This window comes from Physella acuta, unplaced genomic scaffold (genome assembly GCF_028476545.2).
Source record: "Physella acuta isolate Inbredline_101_S28 unplaced genomic scaffold, ASM2847654v3 ptg000362l, whole genome shotgun sequence".
In the NCBI taxonomy this organism is placed as follows: domain Eukaryota; kingdom Metazoa; phylum Mollusca; class Gastropoda; family Physidae; genus Physella; species Physella acuta.
This window is the reverse complement of record NW_026731881.1, coordinates 342,320-357,500: the sequence shown is the minus strand read 5'-3', so window position 1 is coordinate 357,500 and position 15,181 is coordinate 342,320. Positions and strand designations below refer to the sequence as shown.

At 39.0% G+C, this 15,181-nt stretch overlaps 1 protein-coding gene across 4 annotated transcripts in view; it reads left to right on the top strand.

Moving 5' to 3' along the window:
• Positions 1 to 1,297, top strand: part of LOC131941465 (uncharacterized) — a 24,721-nt gene extending 23,424 nt beyond the window's left edge. For all 4 annotated transcript variants that reach the window (XM_059300742.1, XM_059300745.1, XM_059300744.1 and 1 more), the window contains one exon: positions 1 to 1,297. This exon is cut by the window's left edge and continues 216 nt beyond it. In XM_059300742.1, the coding sequence (XP_059156725.1) occupies positions 1 to 12 (12 nt within the window). In that variant the 3' untranslated portion in view covers positions 13 to 1,297.
• Positions 1,298 to 15,181: the final 13,884 nt, after the last annotated feature.

Below are 15,181 nucleotides of genomic sequence, written 5' to 3'. Positions count from 1 at the left end.
CAGTCGCTATAACGTCACTCATACCACAGGTCAACGACCCCTTCAGTCGCTATAACGTCACTCATACATCAGGTCAAAAGTCGAGGTCACGACCATTTCAGTCATATAATGTAGTCATTCTAGGTTTCTTGTCAGCTTTTCAAGTAGAATTTACTCGAAGGTGTGTGAGGTGAGCTGGATGGTGTGGTGTGGGATGTGTGGGGATGTATGGTGTTTTGTGGGGATGTGTGAGGTGAGCTGGATGGTGTGGTGTGGGATGTGTGGGGATGTATGGTGTTTTGTGGGGATGTATGGGGATGGTCCAGTGCGTCACGCAACATGTAAGACGAAACAACAATAAACGGTTACAAAACAAGACTTAATGAAACAAAGGCTTGTTAACACTAAATTAATTTAATACTGTATCCACCATCTACACAACATAGTCTATTCTAAATGTGAATACATACATAAGTACGCAAACTAAGATAGTGGCTAACTAACAGTACAGAACTAACCTACACTAAGATACAGTGGCTATCTAACAGTACAGAACCAACCTACACAAACTAAGATACAGTGGCTAACTAACAGTACAGAACCAACCTACACAAACTAAGATACAGTGGCTAACTAACAGTACAGAACCAACCTACACAAACTAAGATACAGTGGCTAACTAACAGTACAGAACTAACCTACACTAACTAATATACAGTGGCTAACTAACAGTACAGAACTAACCTACACAAACTAAGATACAGTGGCTATCTAACAGTACAGAACTAACCTACACAAACTAAGATACAGTGGCTAACTAACAGTACAGAACCAACCTACACAAACTAAGATACAGTGGCTAACTAACAGTACAGAACCAACCTACACAAACTAGGATACAGTGACTAACTAACAGTACAGAACTAACCTACACAAACTAAGATAATGGCTAACTAAAAGTACAGAACTAACCTACACAAACTAAGATACAGTGGCTAACTAACAGTACAGAACTAACCTACACAAACTAAGATAATGGCTAACTAAAAGTACAGAACTAACCTACACAAACTAAGATACAGTGGCTAACTAACAGTACAGAACTAACCTACACTAAGATACAGTGACTAACTAAAAGTACAAAACCAACCTACACTAACCTTGTGGGATAACTGGATGGAACTGAGACCATCCCACACGTTCTCAAACACAGGCATAAACCGGTCTGTCGCAACTCACAGCAACAAGATTGAATAGTGACAAACGGGACAGGGTGCAAGGTATAAACAACTTTCACCCCCCACAAGGTATAAACAACTTTCACCCCCCACAAGGTATAAACAACTTTCACCCCCCCCCCCACAAGATATAAACAACTTTCACCCCCCCCCCCCACAAGGTATAAACAACTTTCACCCCCCACAAGGTATAAACAACTTTCACCCCCCACAAGGTATAAACAACTTTCACCCCCCCCCACAAGGTATAAACAACTTTCACCCCCCACAAGGTATAAACAACTTTCACCCCCCACAAGGTATAAACAACTTTTACCCCCCCCCCCCCCACAAGGTATAAACAACTTTCACCTCCCACAAGGTATAAACAACTTTCACCCCCCCCCCCCCCCCACAAGGTATAAACAACTTTCACCCCCCACAAGGTATAAACAACTTTCACCCCCCACAAGGTATAAACAACTTTTACCCCCCCCCCCCCCCACAAGGTATAAACAACTTTTACCCCCCCCCCCCCCCACAAGGTATAAACAACTTTCACCCCCCACAAGGTATAAACAACTTTCCCCCCCCACAAGGTATAAACAACTTTTACCCCCCCCCCCCCCACAAGGTATAAACAACTTTCACCCCCCACAAGGTATAAACAACTTTCACCCCCCCCCCCCACAAGGTATAAACAACTTTCACCCCCCACAAGGTATAAACAACTTTCACCCCCCACAAGGTATAAACAACTTTCACCCCCCCCCCCCCACAAGGTATAAACAACTTTCACCCCCCACAAGGTATAAACAACTTTCACCCCCCCCCCCACAAGGTATAAACAACTTTCACCCCCCACAAGGTATAAACAACTTTCACCCCCACAAGGTATAAACAACTTTCACCCCCCCCCCACAAGGTATAAACAACTTTCACCCCCCACAAGGTATAAACAACTTTCACCCCCCACAAGGTACAAACAACTTTCACCCCCCACCCCCCACAAGGTATAAACAACTTTCACCCCCCACAAGGTATAAACAACTTTCACCCCCCACAAGGTATAAACAACTTTCACCCCCCACAAGGTATAAACAACTTTTACCCCCCCCCCCCCCCACAAGGTATAAACAACTTTCACCCCCCACAAGGTATAAACAACTTTCACCTCCCACAAGGTATAAACAACTTTCACCCCCCACAAGGTATAAACAACTTTTACCCCCCCCCCCCCCACAAGGTATAAACAACTTTCACCCCCCACAAGGTATAAACAACTTTCACCCCCCCACAAGGTATAAACAACTTTTACCCCCCCCCCCCCCACAAGGTATAAACAACTTTCACCCCCCACAAGGTATAAACAACTTTCACCCCCCACAAGGTATAAACAACTTTCACCCCCCACAAGGTATAAACAACTTTCACCCCCCACAAGGTATAAACAACTTTTACCCCCCCCCCACAAGGTATAAACAACTTTCACCCCCCCCCCCCCCACAAGGTATAAACAACTTTCACCCCCCCCCCACAAGGTATAAACAACTTTCACCCCCCACAAGGTATAAACAACTTTCACCCCCCCCCCCCACAAGGTATAAACAACTTTCACCCCCCCCCCCCCCCAAGGTATAAACAACTTTCACCCCCATTCATCCCTCCCCTCGCCACTTCACTACAGGTGTGGGGTGTTGTGTGATGTGGTGATGTGAGAGTTGATCAAACTTACAGACCAACACGCTTTAGATGTGGTGCTACAATAACAAGAAAGGTTAAGTATCCTTTCTTGTCATTCTAACACATCTAAACAACAGGAAGATCTGGATATTCTTACCAAAGTACGTCAACTGTGGTGACTTCACACACTTGTACATTGGTGACAACCTTACATACTTGTACATTGGTGACAACCTCACATACGTTGACAATGGTGACAACCTCACATACATGTACATTGGTGACAACCTCACATACATGTACATTGGTGACAACCTCACATACATGTACATTGGTGACAACCTCACAAAATGGACATTGGTGACCTGTGTGTGTGTACCAACATGTGTGAGTGAATGTATTGTGAGAGAGTTGTACACGTCAGAAGGCATTACGAATAAAAAAAATGACGTTTGACTCCGCCCGTTGCTGTCGACGTTTGAAATAAATGCCTGCTGTCATCAATCTGAATTTGTCTTCCAAGAAAATCAATAATTCAAGCAATGTTCCACGTTTGATGACGTGGCCAGTCATGCGTCAATTTCTCCATTTTATCCTAATGTCACTTTAACCTTGAACTTGCGCTGATATCATAAAATCCTATTGTGAATTAGCCAACATTTGAAATACAAAATCTAAACGCAGATTTCTTTTTTAAAACTGTATAATAACACCCTTTTAATTGTATTGAAAATATGGAAATAAAGGCACTTGTTTTCTTTAAGAAAAGAATAGGTTGTTCGTGAAATCTCTTAGGCATGTTTATATTTAAGTCCTCAATTTTTCTTACATTACTACGTCCTCAAATATTTTGATTGTACATAAACACACGTTCTAAAAGTTTCTATTTTTACATTAATAACTCGACTTTGACTAGACGTATTTCTTTGAATCGCATCAGAGGCAAAGGACTGCAGACACACACCTCCACTGGACAGCTCTCTTTATTTGAGCTCACGTAAGCTCGGCAGCCATTTACCTCTGTCCTTAAGCTCGGCAGCCATTTACCTCTGTCCTTAAGCTCGGCAGCCATTTACCTCTGTCCTTGTCTTGGATTGCTTCAACTGCTGCTATGTTGTCGTCTTTCCCTCTCGTATCAGAGGCGTCGCGAGGCGGGGACGGGGGTGCGGACCGCACCGGTGACACCATTTAGGAGGGTGACACCATGGCGAAAGTTGTAAAATATATAGAAGAAAAACGCCTATTGCCAGTTCAATTTATGATTCATCGGAGTTAATCCACCTATATTAATAACTGACTATAGATAAACCTCTTAATTATTAACTGTGCACACTTTAAAACAATCACCCGAGGGGGGAGGAGAGAGTAACACCAACTACAAACCTTACAGAGGAAAAATAGTTTTGGTGAGTATTTTGAATAACTGATAAGTAAATCAACGACTGGAGAGGGGGTGACACCGAAATGTAATAAAAGAAATGTAATAATTAACGATGAAAACGTAATTTTTTCCACATGAATTAATAGGTGAATTAATATAATGTGCGCACTAATTGAAGCTATTAGGCCAAATAGAGGGGTGACTCCAATTGCAACAATATATAACCATATATATATATATATATATATATATATATATATATATATATATATATATATATATATATATATATATATATATATATATTGTAACGTGTTCACTGCCACCAAATGTAATGTTCTTCTTCTCTTTTGTTTGCTGCTCTCACTCTCAGTCACAGACGATCACGAACGATGAAGAATAAGTTGTCTTCTGCAAATCGTTATGTGACTATGAGAACAGTCGTCTTCTGCAAATCGTTATGTGACTATGAGAACAGTCGTCTTCTGCAAATCGTTATGTGACTATGCAAACAGTCGTCTTCTGCAAATCTTTATGTGACTATGAGAACAGTCGTCTTCTGCAAATCTTTATGTGACTATGCGAACAGTCGTCTTCTGCAAATCTTTATGTGACTATGCGAACAGTCGTCTTCTGCAAATCGTTATGTGACTATGCGAACAGTCTTCTGCAAATCTTTATTTGACTATTAGAACAGTCGTCTTCTGCAAATCTTTATGTGACTATGCGAACAGTCGTCTTCTGCAAATCGTTATGTGACTATGAGAACAGTCGTCTTCTGCAAATCGTTATGTGACTATGAGAACAGTCGTCTTCTGCAAATCGTTATGTGACTATGAGAACAGTCGTCTTCTGCAAATCGTTATGTGACTATGAGAACAGTCGTCTTCTGCAAATCGTTATGTGACTATGCGAACAGTCTTCTGCAAATCTTTATTTGACTATGAGAACAGTCGTCTTCTGCAAATCTTTATGTGACTATGCGAACAGTCGTCTTCTGCAAATCTTTATGTGACTATGCGAACAGTCGTCTTCTGCAAATCGTTATGTGACTATGCGAACAGTCTTCTGCAAATCTTTATTTGACTATGAGAACAGTCGTCTTCTGCAAATCTTTATGTGACTATGCGAACAGTCGTCTTCTGCAAATCGTTATTTGACTATGCGAACAGTCGTCTTCTGCAAATCGTTATGTGACTATGCGAACAGTCGTCTTCTGCAAATCTTTATGTGACTATGAGAACAGTCGTCTTCTGCAAATCGTTATGTGACTATGAGAACAGTCGTCTTCTGCAAATCGTTATGTGACTATGCGAACAGTCTTCTGCAAATCTTTATTTGACTATGAGAACAGTCGTCTTCTGCAAATCTTTATGTGACTATGCGAACAGTCGTCTTCTGCAAATCTTTATGTGACTATGCGAACAGTCGTCTTCTGCAAATCGTTATGTGACTATGCGAACAGTCTTCTGCAAATCTTTATTTGACTATGAGAACAGTCGTCTTCTGCAAATCTTTATGTGACTATGCGAACAGTCGTCTTCTGCAAATCGTTATTTGACTATGAGAACAGTCGTCTTCTGCAAATCTTTATGTGACTATGCGAACAGTCGTCTTCTGCAAATCTTTATGTGACTATGAGAACAATCGTCTTCTGCAAATCTTTATGTGACTATGCGAACAGTCGTCTTCTGCAAATCTTTATTTGACTATGCGAACAGTCGTCTTCTGCAAATCTTTATTTGACTATGCGAACAGTCGTCTTCTGCAAATCTTTATTTGACTATGCGAACAGTCGTCTTCTGCAAATCTTTATTTGACTATGCGAACAGTCATCTTCTGCAAATCTTTATTTGACTATGAGAACAGTCGTCTTCTGCAAATCGTTATGTGACTATGCGAACAGTCTTCTGCAAATCTTTATTTGACTATGCGAACAGTCGTCTTCTGCAAATCTTTATGTGACTATGCGAACAGTCGTCTTCTGCAAATCGTTATTTGACTATGAGAACAGTCGTCTTCTGCAAATCGTTATGTGACTATGCGAACAGTCGTCTTCTGCAAATCTTTATTTGACTATGCGAACAGTCGTCTTCTGCAAATCTTTATTTGACTATGCGAACAGTCGTCTTCTGCATATCTTTATTTGACTATGCGAACAGTCGTCTTCTGCAAATCTTTATGTGACTATGCGAACAGTCGTCTTCTGCAAATCGTTATGTGACTATGCGAACAGTCGTCTTCTGCAAATCTTTATGTGACTATGAGAACAGTCGTCTTCTGCAAATCTTTATGTGACTATGCGAACAGTCGTCTTCTGCAAATCGTTATGTGACTATGCGAACAGTCGTCTTCTGCAAATCGTTATGTGACTATGCGAACAGTCGTCTTCTGCAACTCGTTATGTGACTATGCGAACAGTCGTCTTCTGCAAATCGTTATGTGACTATGCGAACAGTCGTCTTCTGCAAATCGTTATGTGACTATGCGAATAGTCGTCTTCTGCAAATCTTTATGTGACTATGCGAACTGTCGTCTTCTGCAAATCGTTATGTGACTATCTTTCTTGAGCGGGAATTGTCTGTGTAGCGCGCATCTAACAAGACTATAGCGCCAATACGTGTGCTGCATTAATTACTGGCTAGGGCCGTCGTTTCTCCATCTCCTCTAAGGCTAACCCACCGGTTTATATACCCCACCCGCGAGCGTCTCGGATGACACCTTGTTCTCGACACGAATTCTAGCGCTTACCTGTGAAAATTTCCCCTGGTTTTGTGCTAACCTAGCCCAAATAACTCTATATAAAAACTTGACGCGATCTCTTAAAATTCTATTAAACCTATCATCTGAAACCACAGACCGTTTCCTTCACAAATTATATACAACATCAATAAGTTGTTCTTAAACAATAATACTTCAAACACTCAAATAATATCATCAAATACACCTAATTAAAGTAGTTTTCTCTAATATTTGCTTAGTCCTAACTAACACTAAGATATTCTAATTAACTATCTAGCTTGACCTAATAGTTCGTCCTATTTTCACGCCATATCAACAAATATTTATTAAGATACGAATTTTTCTTCTTGCTCTACTAAGCACAATTGACACAATCTTAAAAAATTCAAAACAATATATATATATATATATATATATATATATATATATATATATATATATATATATATATAGAGAGAGAGAGAGAGAGAGAGAGAGAGAGAGAGAGAGAGAGAGAGAGAGAGAGAGAGAGAGAGAGAGAGAGAGAGAGAGATTATAAAGATATATAGATGGTATATAGATAATCCACACTCCGCCAATTCTACCCCACAATTATCTTAATGTAACAACCACTTCTCCTAACCCACTCCTGCAACACAACGGTGCGGTCTCTAAGATAGCAGACCAGCCCGTCATGTGACCAGCGAGAGGATCAGCTGAAGAATTCTGTTGCATGCGATGGAAAGGTTCTTTTTTTTTTTTGTGTTATGGACGCATTTGGTGCTCCAAATATGCTAAACACGCACTATATAAGACCAGATCTTCAACATACAAATAAAAGGTGAGAATAAACCAATTGGCCGTGATAGCACACACACACATACACACACACACACACACACACACACAAGATGTGAAAAACACCCACATGACGTAACAAACACACACAAGAAGTCAAAACACACACAAACGCACACACAAAATGTGACAACACACATAAGACACACGATGTGACAACATACACACACACACACACACACACACACACACACTATGGGCGGACGACTAGAGTGTGAAGATACAAAAGTGAGTTCCCCTGTCAAGATGTCAGCTTGATTCTAAACAATGGGGGTCAATGTCGAGTTGTTGATAGTAACCAAGGTAACCATACATTGGGTCAACAACACGCATATAGTAACCAAGGTAACCATACATTGGCTCAACAGCACGCATATAGTAACCAAGGTAACCATACATTGGGTCAACAACACGCATATAGTAACCAAGGTAACCATACATTGGCTCAACAACACGCATATAGTAACCAAGGTAACCATACATTGGGTCAACAACACGCATATAGTAACCAAGGTAACCATACATTGGGTCAACAACACACATATAGTAACCAAGGTAACCATACATCGGGTCAGCAACACGCATATGTGGACATGTTAGCCTTTACATCCAAATGGTGTTATATATAGTCTAAACTTAAGCTTCTTACGGTGTGTCTAGATAGTATACGTCTACCCGTCCACCCCCCGTCCACCTCACACACACACACATGGCCTAGCTCAAACACGACCCGTCCTACCGCCCCCCCCCCCCCTCACACAGAAATGGAATGGCCTAGCTCAAACGACGATTGCACGAAGATTTGTCAGGCTCTTTTATTTATGAGATTATTACGTCACTGCATGATATTCTTGTGTATGACGTAGCTCTATGATGTTGATTCCACACAACCTCATTAGTCTTAGTGACAGAAACAGTCACGTAACTTTACATCCCATTACATTACGTCACATTAGACTCGTCTAAATATCATCCTCTAAAAGTCATTTCGATCTTGACCGCTCCTGAGGTATAACGCTTTTTGTACCCCCATCCTGTGTCCCCATCAATTTCGCTTTGAGAAATTTTTCTTCGGGGAGGGTTGGGGGGAGGGACTTGACACTTTCGGGGGACGGACGTAAATTTCCGGAGGATATAAAGAAATGTAGCCCGGACGGGGGTGGGGGGGGGGGGGGATACCTAATGAATATTCCTAGGACCGCTAAACTATTCGTTAGCACGGTTGGCTAAACCCACAATGGTTAATTCTTAACTTAAGTCTTAAATAATTTAAAATTAACTTATAATAATTCTTATTGAATTGAAAAGAGGAATAATTTTCATGAGAGGAATTTAAAAAAAAACACCACTAATATCAAATTTTAAATACCTAACAACTCAAATTCCACACAAAAACAACACCCAATCCGACTACCATCAAACCTAATTTATATATAATAACAGGTAAGTGGAAATCATGTCAGAAGAATGGGTATATACCAGACATAAATATGGAATGTACCATACATAAATATGGTATGTACCAGACATAAATATGGTATGTACCAGACATAAATATGGTATGTACCAGACATAAATATGGTATGTACCAGACATAAATGTGGTATGTACCAGACTTAAATATGGTATGTACCAGACATAAATATGGTATGTACCAGACATAAATAAACAAATACATAGATCTAAGTAAAGTTGAGCCTTCAAGCGAGTGATGATAAGACCAAAGTTAAACAACAATTCAAAAGTACGTTGTAATAGATTGACGATAGAAGCATGTGATTGTATATAAAACGTTTATTGGCCTCCAACTACATGATGGTAACTAGAGAGAGCGGAAGTGACATATAAGGGACATCACTCAAGATAACAGTATAAATATAATACTAATACAAGAAGAGTGAGTTCCCTTGACTTCACAATTCTCACTATATTACATTCCTTTACCCTTAGTAAACACAACACATCTCTCAATAGAACAATTTACAGTATCCTAAAATCACCAATTATATTGTAACATGAACATTATGGTAGATTACATCCTTACAAACAATGCACAATATGTTACAACATAATTAAAATACAAAACAATGATGTCAAAGTCCTTTTGGCCTTTAAAATCATAGGTCTAACTTATTTGGGACTTTGATTGTCCTGTTTGACCTTCTCAGTGGCTTTTGATTTGGTGACTCAAGATTCTGACCATATGGATTCTCTATCTCAGGAGGTCTAGGATCTAAATCATTAATTCCAGAATTTACATTTTCTGACTCTAGACAACTTGGTTCACTCATATCAACAGAACTTGGTTGTGGAACAAACTGAGTTGGTGTGAACTGTTCAGATTTGGTGGGATTGACAGATTCACACTTATTATCTGCACAAGTTATTTTTAACTGGTCTGCATGTCTACGGCCAATAAGTCCATCATTTGTTTTTACTTTATAAGACACAGGTCCTGTACATTGAACAATTTGAACTGGTATCCATTTTTCCCTTCTCCCATAATTTCTCAGATACACATTGTCATTAACTCCAAATTCTCTTTCAATGGATGTTCTGTCATGATTTACTTTTTGTGTATGTTGATGTTGGAAAACAGACCTTTGAACAGTTGGATGTAGTAGGTCAAGATGAGTTTTAATTTTCCTACCACATAGCAATTCGCATGGTGCAACACCTGTTGTTATATGAGGAGTTGTGCAGTATTTGGCTAAGAACCTGTTTACTCTTTCTCTGAGAGAAAACTTGTTACCGGTACTCATTTTTACCATAGCGGTTTTGAATATTCCTACTGCTCTTTCAGCCAAAACATTCCCAGCAGGATGATAGGGTGATGTGGTTATATGCTCAATACCATTTGCTACACAAAACAGTTTAAACTCATGAGCAGTGAAACTAGGCCCATTATCTGAAACAATTTGATCAAGTAATCCATGAGTTGAAAATATTTCCTTAAGTTCTATAATGGTATCACTTGCAGTGATTGTGTTCATGATTTTAACTTCTAACCACTTAGAATGTGAATCAATAACAATTAAGAACATTTTGTTCATGAAGGGTCCTGCGAAATCTATATGTATACGTTTCCATGGTTCGATTGGCCAGTCCCAGTTTTGCAAAGGTGCTGTAGCTGGTTGCTTTGAATGTTGTGCACAGCTTGAACAAAGCTTTACATATTTTTCAATATCAGCATCCATATGTGGCCACCAGAACCACGAGCGTGCAAGACTCTTCATTTTGGAAGAACCAAGATGCGTATCATGTAAAGTTCTTAAAACTTCTTTTTGTAACATTTTAGGGATAATGACCATTGACCCCCATAGTATACATCCATCTTCTAGACTTAACTCTGTTTTCCTTATTTTATATGGCTTTAAGTCCTCATTCACTGACTCTTCAGGCCAACCATTTTTACAGTACTCATATACTTTTATTAAGCACTCATCTTTTTGTGTTTCTCTTTTAATATCATTCACATTTATATTGGAGTTATCCATGATAGTGAAGAGAACAAATACATCTTCTGGTACATAGCTAAGGCTTTGGTTTTTTAAAGGTAATCGACTAAGACTATCTGCACTATTCTCAGATCCAGGTTTGTATTTCAATTCATAATTGTATGCAGTTAGTGTGATAGCCCATCTTTGAATTCTTGGTGAGGCATGCTCAGGTAGGGTTTTGTTTTCTCCAAATAAACCTAGCAATGGTTTATGATCTGTAAAGATGGTGAACTTCCTACCAAACAGAAACTTATGAAATTTCTTAACACCAAAAATGATGCCTAAGCCTTCCCTATCTAACTGAGAATAATTTTTCTCAGCCTGGTTCAAAGATCTACTGGCAAAAGCAATGGGTCTGTCACCCTTTTCATCCATGTGGGACAAGACTGCTCCTACACCATCTGGTGAAGCATCACATGTTAATATAAGTCTTTACCCTGGGTCATAGTGAGTTAGTAAGGTGTCAGAAGACAAAGCTTCTTTTGCTGTATTAAAAGCAGCATCTGGTTGTTTACCCCAGTGCCAAGTTGCATTTTTCTGTAGCAGCTTGTACAGTGGTGATAGTTTACCAGACAGATTCCCTATGAACTTTGCATAGTAATTTATTAAGCCCAAATAAGCTCTTAGTTGTTGGGTATTTTCAGGTTTGGGTGCTTCTTTAATGGCTTTTGTTTTCTCAGGTTGAGGTCTGATACCTTGCTTGCTTAATATATAACCAAGAAAACTAATTTCTGTCAGCATGAATTGACATTTATCTTTGTTTATCTTTAAACCTTTTTCACCAACTATTTTCAAGACTTTATCAAGTGTTTTAAGATGTTCAGTGTCATTCTTACCAGTTATGTACACATTGTCAAAGTAAACACAATCATTTGGAATATCCTTAAAAATACTGTCCATGACAGCTTGGAAAATTCCAGGGCTGGATGATATACCAAAACATAGTCTTTCATATTGGTAGAGTCCGTTATGTGTGTTTATTGTCGTACAGACTTTTGAATCTGGATGCAGTTCTAGTTGAGTGTAAGCATGACTAAAGTCTAATTCAGTGAATTTGTCTCCTCCTGCCAAATTCAAAGAAATTTCCTCAATGTTAGGAATAGGGTACCTATTTAGCTCTATTTGCTTATTCAGTGTAGCTTTATAGTCTCCACAAATTCTTACAGAACCATCCTTCTTTATCACTGGTACAATGGGCGTTGCCCAATCGGAATAGTCTACCTTCTTTATGATGCCATTAGATTCCAATCTACTTAGCTCATTTTCAATTTTATTCCTCATTGCATAAGGTGGAACTCTAGCTTTGCAGTATCTTGGATTTGTGTCTTTAATGCTTATCTTCACTGTTCTATCATTTAGTAATCCTGAATTACCAAAAACACTTTCATTTTCAGATATAACTTTATCTATTGAAGTAAAACTAGATTCTCTTGCTTTGATCACTGAAAATATTCTCTCCCAATTTAACTTAAGATCACTTAACCAGTTCCTACCTAGTAATGGTGGTCCATTTCCTTCAACCACAAGAAGAGGAAGTTTAACACTTTGACCATTATAACTTACATGAACCATACACTCTCCTATTACCGGAACATTGTTACCAGTGTATGTTGTTAGACACTTGTGACATGGTTGTAGGGGCACTGATCCTCCTGTGACAGCGTCAAAGTCCTTCTTTGTGATGACTGTTAGAGATGCTCCAGTGTCAAGTTGGAAGCTGATGCTCTTACCGTTGATATTAACTAGTACATTGATGGGAGCATGACTTATTGATTTCACAGAGAACAGGTTGAAATCCGGCTGCGAATCAGTTTGAGCATTTTCACAGGTAGAGTGGTTCATTGGTTGGGTTAGGTAGTCTTGGTGAGAGTTAACATAGTGCTGCCTTTGATTGCGGTACTGTCTTGAATGGCTACATTTAGCAACAGACGAAGACTTTGCAAAGCAGGCCTTGGCAATGTGACCTTGCTTACTGCACTTATAACAAGTTGCTAACTTGAACTTGCATCGATGAGATGCATGGGGACCTTTGCATCGATGACATTTTTGATAATTATTACTAGATTTAGATCTAGGATTTCAACGTGCAGGCTGTTTAGCATAAGTTGAAATGCTCTGATGGGGTTGGTGTTTGTTGACTAACCTGCTGTTTACTGCATGGATCCCTGAGGGTGCTAGAGATCTCGCCGCATCGGATGACTGCTGGAATGAAGTCGCAAGTTGTATTGCTTTTTCTAATGTTAGATCTGACTCGAGCAGCAACTTTCTTTGAACATCAGGACTGTTTACACCTGTCACAAACTTTTCACATAGTCTGTCAGACAGCGTGTCTCCGAATTCACAAAATTCACTTAAATGACGTAAAGCAGCAACATATTCTGATATTGACTCGTTTGGTTGACGAGTCCTACCGTCAAATCTAGCTCTACACAGAAACTTTGATGGTACAGGCGCATGGTGGTCTGTTAGCAGTTTGCTCAGCTCGTTAAAGCTCTTGGTAGTTAGACTAGCTGGTGCGCATAAGTCCTTTAGTAGCCTAAATTGTTGAGGCCCTATGACTGTTAACAAAACAGCTCTCTTTTTGGCTTCTATCGTCACGTCGTTAGCTTCAAGGTAAAAGCTTAACCTATCTAGATAATCATGAATGGTTTCATCATTCGAATCAAATTCTTTTATTTGGCCATACAGCGCCATTATCCTAGAAATACTTAGCCAATATGCTCTAGCAAGCTCCTTTTTAAGGAAGCATATGCTCTTTCTAGTGGATTATTTATCCTCGTCGCCAGATGTAATAGATTGACGATAGAAGCATGTGATTGTATATAAAACGTTTATTGGCCTCAACTACATGATGGTAACGAGAGAGAGCGGAAGTGACGAGACACAAAAATATATATACATATAAGGGACATCACTCAAGATAACAGTATAAATATAATACTAATACAAGAAGAGTGAGTTCCCTTGACTTCACAATTCTCACTATATTACATACGTCACCCAAAATAAACGTTTGGATAAGCGGATCACATGAAATGTAACATGGCTAAACAATATCATCCCACTGATGTCTCAATAAAGATATCCCCACCAAGCGAAAGTCACAAAGTGCATTATTACAAGGAACATCCAAATAATGAAGTACCACCTAACCCAACAGCCAATAGGCAAGAAATAAGTGTGGGCTACATATAAATAAATTCACATATCCCTAGCTAACTTACTAGCTAAATAGGTACTACTAACAATTATGTCAACACTACAAATAACAGAATAAATGATCTCAGACAAAATCTTCAGCCACAATATCTATATCCGGACAAATGATCTCAGACAAAATATTTCACGGCAAATATGTATCGTATTAGGTTGATTTTAGTAGAATTGATCATTTTATAAATAGAATTGGCATACTTAGGTTTCCAAGCAAAAACATAAGAATTTGAATTATTTATTAATTTGCTGCATGCTTAATATGTGGAGAACTAAAGTTGTAACAGAAATCTCATTATCAAATCAACCGTTAAAATAATCGCAAACTTTGTACTGGCGAGGTAATCAGAACTAGAAAGGCTCTTTTGATAGTATAACTCAAAACTTAGATAACGTTATTTAAAAAAAAAAATTTCTACAATTTATTTGGATACATCATTTAATGTAAAATGAAATTCTTACCCAAAAGAATTCTAAATATCATATTTTTTATGCTTAAAATTAGTTTGTCACTTGACCTACTTTTTTACCGTCGTCATGGTAATGATGGCCGCCGAAAACGACGATACCGTGATTCCGTTTTATTAAACAGTATTTGATGGTCATTTTAGAACTATATTCTTGTAATC